Below are 13,865 nucleotides of genomic sequence, written 5' to 3' on the forward strand. Positions count from 1 at the left end.
TACAACAGCGGTTTGAAGAAAGCACGTTCTCTGCCTTTAGTGGGAATGCTTGAGACCATGAGAAGACAAGCTATGGTTAGAATCGAGGTGAGGAAGAAGAAATTGGTGAAGTATAAGGCTAAATACAGTTTAAAGGTTGCTAAAACCATCGCTGAAGAGACAAAAAATCGCAAATGGTGCAAGAAAAGGACCCCTGGTCCTAATGGTGTTTCAGAAGTCGAAGAAAATGGCATTTCTCACACTGTCAATATGGACAGGAGAACATGTACCTGCAGAAGATGAGACCTCACCGGGATTCCGTGTCGTCATGCTTTGAAGGTGATTCAAGACAAGAAACTTAATGCTGAGAATTTTGTGGCGGATTGTTACTTAACGACTTTGTGGAAGCAGCAGTATAGTGATTCAATCACTCCAGTCGAAGGAATGAAGTTTTGGAAGGAAGCTCCTGGTTCTCAGATTCAACCGCCAGCAAGACCTGCTGAGAAAGGTCGAAAGAAGAATCCAGAGAAGAGGAAGAAGTCGATTTATGAGTCTCCTACCAAAGGGAAGAAAGTTTCTAAACATTTGAAGACTATTCATTGTTATCGATGTGGTTTTCCTGGCCATAACTCTTTATACTGCAAGAATGATGGAGTTCCTAACAAGCCGAGGAAGATTTATCCAAGGAAGAAGACACAGCCATCGCAAGGTGAAGGTCAGGGACCAAGTCAGCCATCACAAAGCGAAGCTCCGGGACCAAGTCAGCCATCACAAGCTCAGGGACCAAGTCAACCACCAGCCTAAATTCAGGTTTGCTCTCCTATTTATGTTTCATTGGTCTTGTGATAATCTTCTAACAGCATTGGTCTTTTGATAATCTTCTAACAGCAATTTTGGCTCTTTTTCAGGTCTCAGGTTATTATTAAGGATCGGTTTCTTTTGGTATCATATTTGGTTTTTGGTGTGTTGTCCTAGTATGAAGCGGCTAAGATGTTTCAAAAGTCTTATCTTTTGTATAACTTAGTGATGTTCTAAAACTTATCTATTTTGTAAAACTTGTTATGTTATCACAATCTTCTGTTTAAAATAGTTCTTATCTTATAACAGAAGCTGTTAACCCCTTGAAAAACAACCAATCCGACAAACATATTGTAACTGAAACTGAAACAATTCATTGCAATCTTGCACATTAGTACATAGCAAAATAGTAGTACACAATCATCATTCCAACTCCACAAACTACCATCTTCTTCAAGCTCTTCACATCTTTCTCATACCCGTGAACCAACTCTTTCATCTCCTTCATCTCTTTTTCAAACCCAGCCAAAGCATCACCCAAATCTTCAATCTTTTTTTCATAGCTTCTCACTACATCTTCACATCTCTGAGACTGAAGCTCCAAACGGCCGATTTTGTCATCATACAAGCTCTTCATATCATCAATTTCCTCCACAGCAGACTCATCCGTCCATTTGAACAAATGATTCTTATCCTACACAAGAATAGAATCAATCCGACTAAGCTTAGAACATACACAAAAACAAACAAAGTTAGATTGTTTACCTCTTCACTACCATTAGGACAACCATGGAAAAGTCTCCCTGGGTTCTTGGTCGTTTTGGATGTAAAAATCACAGCGCCTGCTCCACACTTCTTACAAGCACTCGGAAACCCTCTTTCAATCCTCTCTCGCCTCCAATTTTGCCTCCAATTTCCGCTCATAGCTGCTCAATGATAACTCAATTAAACATCCTACATATAGACCTAAACCTTGATTGATAACAAAAAACGATAATGTTTACCTGTATCATACGAGGAATTAGGGTTCGATGTGGTAGACATTATTGGTTCTCTCTCAATCCCGTTTTACTCTCTTCTTCTCTCTCAATCACGTTTTACTCTCTTCTCTCCCAAACTCTGATTCTTTTCTTGAGTTGTCGACAGCAAACGAAGAAAGTGAGAAAGTGACTTTTGTTTCAGAAAAAACAAAACGACGCGTTTTCAAAAGCCCACAACGACGTCGTTTTCTATTTTTTCGTTCTGATAATCCACGTAATAAACTCATTTAATCCACGTAACCAACGTTAAATCCACATAATACACCGTTAGAATAAAGATAACGGAAACTCGGTTTATGTATGTATTGACAGAAGAGTGTTAGTTTATGTATGAATTTTAAATAAAAATGTTGTTGATGTATGTTTTTGCACAGGTCTGGAGTTCATGTATTGATCGGGACCGCGTCCCGCTGTTGATGTATGAATTGGCCGTTTTCCCCATCACAATCATAGTTCGCTCCTGCATTTATACAAATATATTAGTTTCAGTGTCTTGATGCATTTTTCTTTGGAGTACATTCAGGATTTGAGTCTTCACAACCATCAAAATCCTAACTCAAATATATAGGGGGATCGAAAGCCTGCCAAGTAATTATGAGTTACAAGACTATAAAATCTAATGCAACAAAGATCAGAAACTGCTGAAAGGAATAATAACAAGAACTTCAATATCTCTCTGAACACAGCTAACGCAACAAATGCTACCTTGTGCGCAGGAGAGAGATTCGGATATGATCTTTCCCATTTCTTCAGGTCCTTTTCCGAAGGTTCGATTTGGGCCTTTTGTTCCTTTGTGGGTAGTTTAGCCCAAAATGTAAGTGTAAATAAAACGGGAGCTGGAGTAGGAAATAATCTGATTTTCCATACTATAACTGTTTCAGGTTACGAAATTTAATTCCTAGGATAAGCATTGAATAGCTTAAAAGTAAACTGGTTTGGTCATCGTCCGAATTCAAAACGCGCACACTATAACATTTCTTCTTATTCCTTTTTGATAGTGATTATACAAAAAAAATAACATCATTAATTCCGAAGAAAAAGATAATTTTAGAAGACTTGTTTGTACATGTATACGCGGTTAGTACAGTTCAATACTCAATGAAGTTTCAGATGAAATTTTGCCATTGGCTTCTTCACATTTTTAGCTTTGGTGTCCAAAGAGTTCAAATGTGATATCTACTCTAAAACTGCCTCTTTTTTGTAAAGAACTCTTTAGCTCTTTTAACTTAACATCACTTTTTTCTGAAGTTCAGAACACGTGTTTTACAGAGGAAAAGTATGTCATCATAGTGGTATTGTACGCGTTGCAATAATTCGATTATTTCACATATTTTTCTATCTTCTTAAAAGATTTTTTTTTTACTCCTTGAACATGCTTCTATATTGTTTTAGATAAAAAAAATACAAATAGCTAACGACCCAAAAATAATAAAAGCAATTGGTTGATCCACCTTATAGAGCAAAATTATGAGAACGAAACCAAAATTACGACCAGGAAAATATAAATTTTTGTATATCCCTCATCATCCTACAGGCTACAGCACCTTCCTAAAACCACATAATTCATCATGATTTACAGATGACATTAATTGCTGATAATTAGTTATAATTGGCATAGGCATGGGCATTTTAACCTGGACCCGAAGACCCGAACCGGAACCGACCCAAAAATACCCGACCCGGAACCGGACCGAAAATTTACAAGTACCTTTTGGGTCTAAATTTTTTTTTCCCGACAGAACCGGAACCGAAAAGGAACCGACCCGAATAGACCCGGACCCGAAAAGAACCAACCCGAATAGATCCGACCCGATAAGAACCGATTTGTACCCGACTTAAAAACATGTATATCTAAAACTATGATGTTTTTGTGTTCTATTATATATAAATTATTTTATGATTTAGTTGAAATATCTTTTGTTAACAACATTTGTTATTATTTTTTAACATTTTTAAAGTAATATAAAGCTTTAAAATGTAAAATTTAGAGTTTTAAAATGTTTTATTTTAATTATTAATAGTTTCATTTAAATTATTTTGTGGTATAAATCATGGAGTGGATTGCCATTAACCAGGCCCGGTCCAAGACCGGCCCAATACCTAGAAGATGGAGAAACGGCCGAAGCCCTAGAGAGAGGAGAGAGAGAGAGCCGACTTCAGGAGAGAGAGAATGGCGGCCACAAAGCTTGGAGAAAAGGAAACTCTTTTCTTTTCCTAGTAGATGTAATCTTTCCATTATTATGTATTAGTACTTTTCCTAATCCTACTGAGTTTAGGTTTTGGATACTTTCCTTTTATCTTCATCTTGTAATCCTTATTTAAAGGAACCCCTTGTTCATTAATAATAACACAGAAATATTCAGTCTCTAAACTCTCTATTTACAACACGTTATCAGCACGATAGACTCCAAAACCCTGAGACAAAACCTAACCTAAAATCCGTCACACATAAACCCTAAATCAGGCGCAACTTAAAATCGATCGATCTCTCAAACTCTGAGGAACCAGACGATGAGCCACATATCAAATTGAAGCTCTTGACGAGAAGAATCTATCATCGCAAACTGTTCGTCGATCCGATCTCAGATGCGCCCACACTCGCAGAAAAAATACGCGGCGCCGTCTTGATCTTTTGAAACCCTAATCCCGAAGAACCCTAAATTGTTCTTGCTTGCATTCTAGCTTGCAAACTCCGATCAGGCTCAACTCCGATCAAGCTCAGCTTCAGACGTTCCCTGTCCGTGATCAACGTCCTCAGCCTCAGCTCAGCTTGCGTCCAGCTCAGACCAAATCCCGACCAGACGCAACCGTCCGCGAGAAGAAACAAGCTCGCGATAGCTCTCGGCAACGCGACCCCGACTGCACGCGTTCGTCTCAGCTCGTCTCTTATCTTTGGTGGTCCGGTTCAGACCTGCAAAACAAAAGTAATCCTAATTCTGAGAACATAAATCGAACCTGGTTGTTTTGTAAAGATTGAAACCCTAAAAGATAATCTCTAAAACTAAAAGCCATAGGTTAAATAGATAAATTCCCTATGAGTAAATCGATGCTCTATAAGTTCGATCAAAACCTAAAAACGAGATTGATCCAATGATCAATTAAAATCAGAACCTTAAAGGTTTTTGAATCTCAAATCAAATCTCCTTGATCAAAGATCAAAGTTTTCGAAATCCCCTAAAACCCTAATTTTGGAAAATTGGTTTTAATTTTGATTTGAAACTTGAGTGTTTGATTGATCGCCTAGAGTTATGATTAGGAACTTGAATCTGAATCTTATTTATACCGAAACCCTAGAATTGATTAAGATTATTTGCATACATATGAATCTAAATATGAATTGTATTCATACTGTTTAAAAGGAATCGACCAGCATGTAGTTTATAAAATCTTGAACCGTTTGCATTAAGTAGAACTACATGGCCGTGTGGCTTGATGATTGTTTCGCACCATGGTCGATTAGATTGCTTGATTTTCATAAATGCGTAAGACATGTCTGTGGCCGAGCTTGTCGATTATCTTGCGGCCACATGATCACATTGTGAGACTTAATTTTGAATGATGATGTGATTCAGATGTCGAAAATCTCAAACAGAGACTATGCAGCCCTTAATCTCTCCGGAGATAACTACTTGCAGTGGGCACTAGATACAAAGATCAGTCTAAGGTCAAAGGGACTTGGTGATAGTATCATCAAGGGCAACAATGAGACCGATAAGAATCGGTACATGGCTATAAGTATTATACGCCATCACCTCATTGAAGGTCTAAAAGATCAGTACATCACGATGGAAAATCCACTAGAACTTTGGGATGCTTTACATCATAGATATGATAACCAGAAAACGGTGTTACTTCCAAAGGCTAGAAACGACTGGAAGAATCTTAGATTCTTGGATTATAAGTCGGTGGATGAGTACAATTCAGTCTTATTTAAGACGGTCTTGATGCTGAGACTTTGTGGTGAAGTAGTAACCGAAGAAGAGTTACTTGAGAAGACTTACTCTACATTCCATTCATCAAATGTGATACTGCAACAGCAGTACAGAATGAAAGGCTTCGCCACATATACTGATCTGATCTCGTGCCTACTTCTGGCCGAGGCAAACAATGAGCTCCTGATGAAGAACAGTGAAGCTAGACCTGTTGGAACAGCACCATTACCGGAAGCTAATGAGGTTGAAAAGAAAGAACCCAACAAGTGCAATTACGTCCAAAACAATAAGAGATCACACGGCAATGGCCGTGGTGGTTACAAGGGGCGTGGCAGTGACAATTACTCGAACAGCCGAGACAACTACTCGACCGGCCGGAAAGGAAACCACAATAACCGTGGTCGTGGTTCCAATTATGGTCGTGGCCGAGGTAGATATGGTCGTGGCCGAGGTAGATATGGTCGTGGTCGAGGCGGCATATCCAAACCGTCTTACTCGACCAAATCCGTTTGTCACAGATGTGGAATGGGAAACCATTGGGCCAAGAACTGTAGAACCCCTAAGCACTTATGTGAGCTCTACCAAGAAAGTCTGAAGAACAAGAAGCCGGAGGCTCACATGGTTCACGATTCCGGATATGAGGCCGATAATGATTCCGACATTGCTAAAGATGACCAGATGGACTTTGAGACTTCTGATTGTCTCAAGGACTAAATTTTGATACAACTTGTCTTATTGCTTTATGTTTTGCTTTGATGTTTCACGATTATATATATATATAATAAGAATTGATTTTGAATTCATTATCTTGTCTGATCTTACTTGAACATATAAATGATTTTAAAGAGTTGCCTAAATGGCATAAAACCAAGTAAGAAATCATGAATGGGTATAGTAAGCATAGTAAAGAAACTATGACTAAGGCATTGCCTTAAAAGGCATTATACACACCCAAAACAAATGTGACCCATTGAAGTTATAATGTATGGTTTCCAAGTATAAACAATGGGTAAGGAAGGAAACAAGAAAAACGCCTAAAGACCTTGAAAGAAAGTGGTCGAGACTATACTTATGATCTCTACTGATCAAAACTATGCTACAGATCAGTATGATAAAGAGGCAAGAGATGTGGTAACCATATTGAGATAACACCACGAAATTTTACACTATATGGCATGATAGGATTAGCCATCCTAAAGTCTAAACCTGATGCAAAGATTGGAAAGGCACAGAGTTATCCCGTAAAAGATCTCACGTTGTGAAACATGTACACAAAGGGAAACACATTAGGCTTAATTGTCCCAAGCACCACGACCATATAGTATGGTCATGAGGGGGATAGAGGATAAACCCATGATCAATACTACAAGTTCGTGTACCACTATGGTCTAAGACCATGTTATATGGCTCGGTCATTACTCGGCCATAAAGGACCATTCCTCGGCCGTAGAGGCCATGATACAAACGGCCAAACCGAAGAGACCATGTTATGGTCGGCTGCAAAGACCATCACCTATACACGGCCATCACCTATAGACGGCTTGGCCACGACTTGTATACGCATAGTGCAGGCTTGGCCGCACACAAGCCATTACCTATAAAAGGTTTGGCCATGTAAGTCATTATCTATAAGACTAAGATTCTAAAGTCTATAAGCTTGGAGACATTATGTTTTACATGTATAGAATGATAATATGCATCAGGCCATATAAGTGAGCATAAATATTCCCATCTCAGATTGAATACGGGTCATAAAACCAGACATACACCATCTTAAGAGATTTTGAATAAACCACCACATACATACATGTGCCATCTAAGATGGAACCTAAGAAGAGGATTGGGAATATATAAGAATAAGATCTTCTCCACGAAATAAAAAGGACCGAGAGCCAAAACATGGGTGATCAAATAGTGGCCAGGTACGGATTGCATGAAACAAATGAATCCGAATATTAAAGGAGAAAGATTATAAGCTGGATAAAAAATGTTAAAAGTACGAATGGTTTTAACCATCATTGTCTTGGCAAAGATCATCGGACTAGAGATTATGATTTAAGACGTCCAAAGAAAGATTATATAAAGCTAGCTAATTGAGAAGCTAATCGAAATGCCAGACACTGACCCGAGAAATGACTAACCAACTTAGCACCAAATGAATGTCCTAGAAGAGACATAATCAAGTTGCTATAGAGTCTATACAAGATAGACCAAGTGTTCCATAAGATAAAGGAATCTCAGATAGAAAAATGGTGCATAGAATACAGATCCGAGATTATAAGAGAAACCATACCAGACATTGAGAAAAGGCTGCGCAGCTACACATCTAAGGTACCAAACCATGTGGCTTGGGACGCCAAGCTACTAGGTAATAAAGGTCCTGGATAATAAGATCTCAAATCTATAGATCATGTCTGGAACATAATGGAACCACATGAAAGTGTCGACACACACACACATTTGTATAAAGATACATAAAGTTATAGCACTTGAACATAAAGAGATAAGCGAGGATCATGTACCCACGAATGAGTACTCATACAATCATAAAAGATCATAGAGATTAGAAAAGATAAAACATGGAGGTTCAAAGTATCTAAAAGAGAGATGGGCGTATTGGCCATAAACATATACAAAAACACCATCATAAAAGATCATAGAGATTAGAAAAGATAAAACGTTGAAGTTCAAAGTATCTAAAAGAGAGATGGGCGTATTGGCCATAAACATATACAGAAACGCCATCTGATAAACCAGTGAAATATATGGATCTTGTGAGAAGTAAAGAAATCGTGAGAGATGTACATGATGTAAAGGTGTTCATGTTTCCTACTAACAGCATTCGATTATAGCTTGTTACACAAGGTACTCACAGAGATCAAAGGAACATATTATAAGGAGATAAACTCCTATGTGGTGGATGCTGCTACAGATTTTTGAAATTGAAAATGGTCTGGTCATAAGAAAGAAATTAGATACAAATGTTGTAGTAAGCAGCATATGGATCATTGGATAATATGAAAGAACAACTTCGTTCCTAAGCTGATTCATGGACTGAAACATAAAGCAGCTGCATATAGTATGAAAAAGAAATTGATCACGCATGATCATTGATCTTGGAGTTGTATAAAAGACAATCCAATACAGTCCATATATTTGAAATTCCTTGTGATTATACTAAACTTAAAAGAGGTTAGTAGGCATAGAATAAATCTATGTGGGTGTCCGACCAAAAGCGTCCGGCCCCGGCCCTTCAAACTAAAGATGTCCGACTATGTCCGTCTAAAGGCATCCGACTCTTCAGCAAAGAACGTCTGGCTATCCTACTAGACGCGTCCGGCTTTTAAGACTAAAAGGCGTCTAGCCCTTCTTCTTGATCACGGGCTAGTAGAGACAAAGGATCAACCGGATACAAATGTATTGTAGTCCATAAGCTTGTGAAAGCCGAGATTCATGACCTAATAATATATACTTAGCGTGTGATATGATCCACAGCAACTAAGGTCATGAGACACCATCATTAAGATAGGAATGCAAAATGAATACGGCATTACCTAAGGCAAAGAAATCGATGTCCACATCCATGAGAGTGTTCGGCCGCAGAGCCATAATAAGAGATTATAAACTCATAGCAATGATCATTGATCTTGAACACTCATGAGACAAGTAGTGGACATGTATAGACGAGGTCTATGACCCAAACATGGATCGGCCAGATCGAGACACAGGTTCATGATAACCACGTCTAGTACATTGTCCATAAGTACTTAGTTTGTCCGATCAAAGTAAAGAGTTAACAGTAGACGATCACGTCTAGACTATGGACACATGCAAACACGATTTGCAAAGACCCAATAGTGATCCCCGAGAACAATATGGTTCACATTATTTAGCACACATGCTTTACCGGGACACTCGATGTCAAGAGACATGAGAAACGACCTAAAAGGTCGAAGTGGTCTAGATACAGCTTAGTAATGAACTTGGCCGATTACTCCCTTTCTACATATACAGGAAAGATCACGCACCAGATGCGTAGAATGTAGAAACCTACACTGAGGTTCACATCAGGGGGAATAGTGCGTGTTGTACTCTTTTTCCTTCATCATGGTTTTGTCCCACTGAGTTTTCGTGATAAGGTTTTAATGAGGCAACATGAAGCGTACTACAAATCATGTATGGTTATGGCATCCAAGGGGGAGTGTTATAAATCATGGAGTGGATTGCCATTAACCAGGCCCGGTCCAAGACCGGCCCAATACCTAGAAGATGGAGAGACGGCCGAAGCCCTAGAGAGAGGAGAGAGAGAGCCGCTTCAGGAGAGAGAGAATGGCGGCCACAAAGCTTGGAGAAAAGGAAACCCTTTCCTTTTCCTAGTAGATGTAATCTTTCCATTATTATGTATTAGTAGTTTTCCTAATCCTAGTGAGTTTAGGTTTTGGATACTTTCCATTTATCTTCATCTTGTAATCCTTATATAAAAGAACCCCTTGATCATTAATAATAACACAGAAATATTCAGTCTCTAAACTCTCTATTTACAACATTTTGTAAAATTTTAGATATATATGACAAATATTCAACTAAAGTTGATGGAATTGGGTATATCATGTCCTTTTCAGATCCTAAATACTCGAACCCGATCCGGACCCGAAAAATTACAAATATTTTATGGGTATTTTAATTATAGATCCGAACCGACCCGGACCCGAGAAAAACCGACCCGAACCCGGACCGAAAATTTCTAAGTAACTATTGGGTCTAAATATTTAGGACTCGAAAAGACCCAGACCCAAAAGGAACCGGCCCGAACCCGACCAAAAGACCCGAACGCCCATGCCTAAATTGGCATATTTAAGTGTCGAAAAAAAAAGATAATAATAATTGGTACTTAAGTGGACCTCTTCCAAACATCACTTCCCATCAAGAGATGTAACCAATGAGGCAATCAGTTGGGCTATTGGTTGGACAGTTTATACGAGGACTTCATCTTCTGTCGTAAAAAGATTCGAGTGTGATATAATCATTTATTTAGATTGTTCAATTGATGAATTATCATCATATAATTATTTAAAAGAACCAATTGGAGCCAGAGAAGAATGGCAATAAGTCAATAACTATTTCTGTCCGAATCATGATATTTGTTCTCATTTGGTAGGCTTGGGACGATCCGGATATCCGGATCCGTGGATTTAATATCCAGATTTCGGATATTCCTTTATATTCTATTACTCGCGGATATCTGGATCCAAATCCGGATCCGTAAAAATAATTAAAAAATTATTATTTTTAAAAAATACTAAATTGTAGAAAATGATACATAAATTAAATATTTTTACAAGATTTATAAATATATATATGTCTATAATGTTGTAAAAACTAAAATATAATATTATAAAATTAATTTATGTATAAATATTAAAATATAAATATTAATGAAATTTAAAAATTTAATGTGTTTTAAAAATACAGATCCAGATATTCGGACATAAAAATTAAGATATCTGGATTCGGTTTAGACGGATCTAAGATTTTACTATCCGGATTCGGATTCGGGCACCCCGTATATCCTATTTTCAAAGCGGATCCGAAGCGGATCTCAGATCCGGATCTCAGATAATAAGTCTCAGACCTATCATTCTGAGTCTTCCAAGGAATAAACGAATTAATGTATTGACTTAATTCACAATAAATAAAACACATGATTAATTGATACATTTTATGATTGCATTGAAACATAATATAACTTGAAAGAATATAACTGAGTAAAACAAATATGATAATTTATGATCCGTAACTTTTTTTTTTCTCTGAGAACTGAAGTAACCTAAACACAACATCTCTACCGAAGAAGATGAGTAATATACAATAATACAATACAACAAAGAAAATAACACAAAGCACTGATAATGCGGCAAAGAAAGTTGGCTCATGACGGTGTATTTACTCCTCTCTTTTTTTTTTTGTAAGACGTTTACTCCTCCTCTTCATCGTCCACTTCCCACAACATCTCCATCTGCTAGGGTTTCCGCTACCATGGACCATTGCTGTACCAATTTCCAGTCCCGTGCTGTCTCAATCATCTCACTGTTAAATTTATGTGCCTTTTCTCTAAATTGGAGTCAGACATTTTAGATTGATTTTACTAAAAAAGTTTTGGTAATGTGTGGAAATCATATGGACTATATATATCTTATACAATAAAGTAGCATTTTTTCTTTCCATGGGGGATAAATAGACACGTGTCACCTCAGTTACTTCAGCTGTTTTCAATTTTTTTTTGGGTCGTTTCTGGGCTTCTAAAACAGGTTATAGATATCATTTCATGGGTTAAATGTTGCTGAGTTTTCTTTCGAGTATGAATAACCCCTCATCCAGACATGAGAATCACTGCTTCGACGAGAATCAGAAGATTACTCTGTTCAACTTTCCAGTTATTAAAATGGCGAATTCCCACATCCTTCTTGCCGATTTGAAACTATATAATTACTCTGTTCAACTTTCCGGTTGACTCACTAATCCCACGACCTTCTATTCATTGCTTCTTTAATTCCACCTTGAGAAGCTTGATTCCATGTATATATAAACCTCCTTAGAGTCCTCTCCAAATCCTCCAATTTCATCCAAAAAAACTATGTTCTCTCTTAATGGCAACTTCTCAGCTCCGTTTCTCTGAGTTGAAGACAGATCGCTGTAGAAAATTAGTTCAGACGAGACTCATCTGTTTCGCCTGTTGTGAACAGCTGCGACGTCAACTGAGGAGGCTATGTTGCTTATGGAGTTGCAGAAGGAAATAGAGCTCATGCAATTGATCCAAGTAACATCTCTGTCAATACTGAAAACACTAGAATAATACACTTTTGATGTTTTTTGTATTTATGATTTTATGTCCTTGCATGATAGATTCTCATTTCAATAAATATTTATTTTATGCATAAGTTCTTTAACCTTATACTAAATATGTTGACAAGATAACCACCTATAACTGAAGCTCCATTATAACAGCCACAAACACACAAAAACGTAATGCACAAGTTTCTTCCAATGTAATAATCTTCAAATGAGTTTATAACTATGAGATTAACGTTAATGGAAGTTGCCAGCATCTACTGTTTCACTTGAGTCTCGATTTTATAAATCTATTGATTTTAACAAACGGTTCTAACTGAAAAAATGCAGGAGCCATGGGCATCTGATATGGTAGAAGACACACCTGCGACAGTTGAGGCCAGAGTAGTAGATGATGTTGTCCCAGAGTAAAATCATCAAAGCCCCAAAAGCTGGAGCCAAGGCTTCAAAAAAACCAAAAGAAATGTGGAAAGAAAACGGATTCTCTAGGTAAGTACTATATTTATATGTTTGTCTGTGAATGGAAATGGTTCAGGTTGATTAGCAAACACTTGCGTGGTGTGATTTTGTAGCCTAATCATGGCAGCACAAGACCAAGACCAAGACCCACAGACCTTAGCTAAAGATGTATTGCCAGTACTGCTCTCATACCGTACTCCCTTTGCAATATATCATCCGTATTTACAGGTATGTTTGATACGAAGAAAGCTTTTCAGTATCTCTGGTTATAATAATTATGCAGAAGAACAATAAATCTCACGATAATGAACACTTCACAGCCTCTGGCGACATGTATGCACAACCTTCAGCAAGGGAAGATGGTCAACAATCTGCAAATAATAGAACCATAGCTACGCGAATATCAGATAGTTTTTAGTCCTAATCATCATCAATAGATATATCATTGGCTGAGAGGTGGGGTTCAGATATTGAAATGGAATGCCTAAAATGCAGGTTCTTCCATCAAGAACTCATTCTCACATGCAGATGAGCTCTTTTGGAGGCTAAGCTCTTAGCGGCATCAGATTCTCTACCATTTTATGATGCTCACCTCTAAACGTCATTCTTATCTTATCATTTTTAATCACTGAGGTTTGATGGTTGGTCTTTTCTTTCAATAGGTCTTGGTATCAAGGCCACAACTTTATATTCATACGCAAATCGGGTTTTGACCGAGTGTTGTTATTCATGACCACACCCTTTTATTAATTGCAATAGGTGTTACAAAAATTCAACTAGGCGGACCATAGTTCAGAACAGAAGAGTT

General features: G+C 37.7%; 2 protein-coding genes across 2 annotated transcripts; one reads left to right on the forward strand and one right to left on the reverse strand.

The window, feature by feature from the left end:
- Nucleotides 1-669: 669 nt before the first annotated feature.
- Nucleotides 670-3,545, reverse strand: LOC106415747 (uncharacterized protein At4g04775-like). The gene is made up of 3 exons (XM_013856516.3): nt 1,782-3,545; nt 1,543-1,703; nt 670-1,471 (listed from the first exon to the last, which is right to left on the reverse strand). The coding sequence occupies exons 1-3, from the start codon at nt 1,819-1,821 to the stop codon at nt 1,169-1,171; spliced, it is 504 nt and encodes a 167-aa protein (XP_013711970.1). The 5' UTR covers nt 1,822-3,545; the 3' UTR covers nt 670-1,168.
- A 640-nt stretch (nt 3,546-4,185) lies between these two features.
- LOC125585321 lies at nt 4,186-7,493 on the forward strand. The gene has a single exon (XM_048754171.1). The coding sequence runs from the start codon at nt 5,390-5,392 to the stop codon at nt 6,461-6,463; it is 1,074 nt and encodes a 357-aa protein (XP_048610128.1). The 5' UTR covers nt 4,186-5,389; the 3' UTR covers nt 6,464-7,493.
- The last annotated feature ends 6,372 nt before the right edge of the window (nt 7,494-13,865 follow it).

Source organism: Brassica napus, chromosome C4 (assembly GCF_020379485.1).
Source record: "Brassica napus cultivar Da-Ae chromosome C4, Da-Ae, whole genome shotgun sequence".
NCBI classification, from domain to species: Eukaryota; Viridiplantae; Streptophyta; class Magnoliopsida; order Brassicales; family Brassicaceae; genus Brassica; species Brassica napus.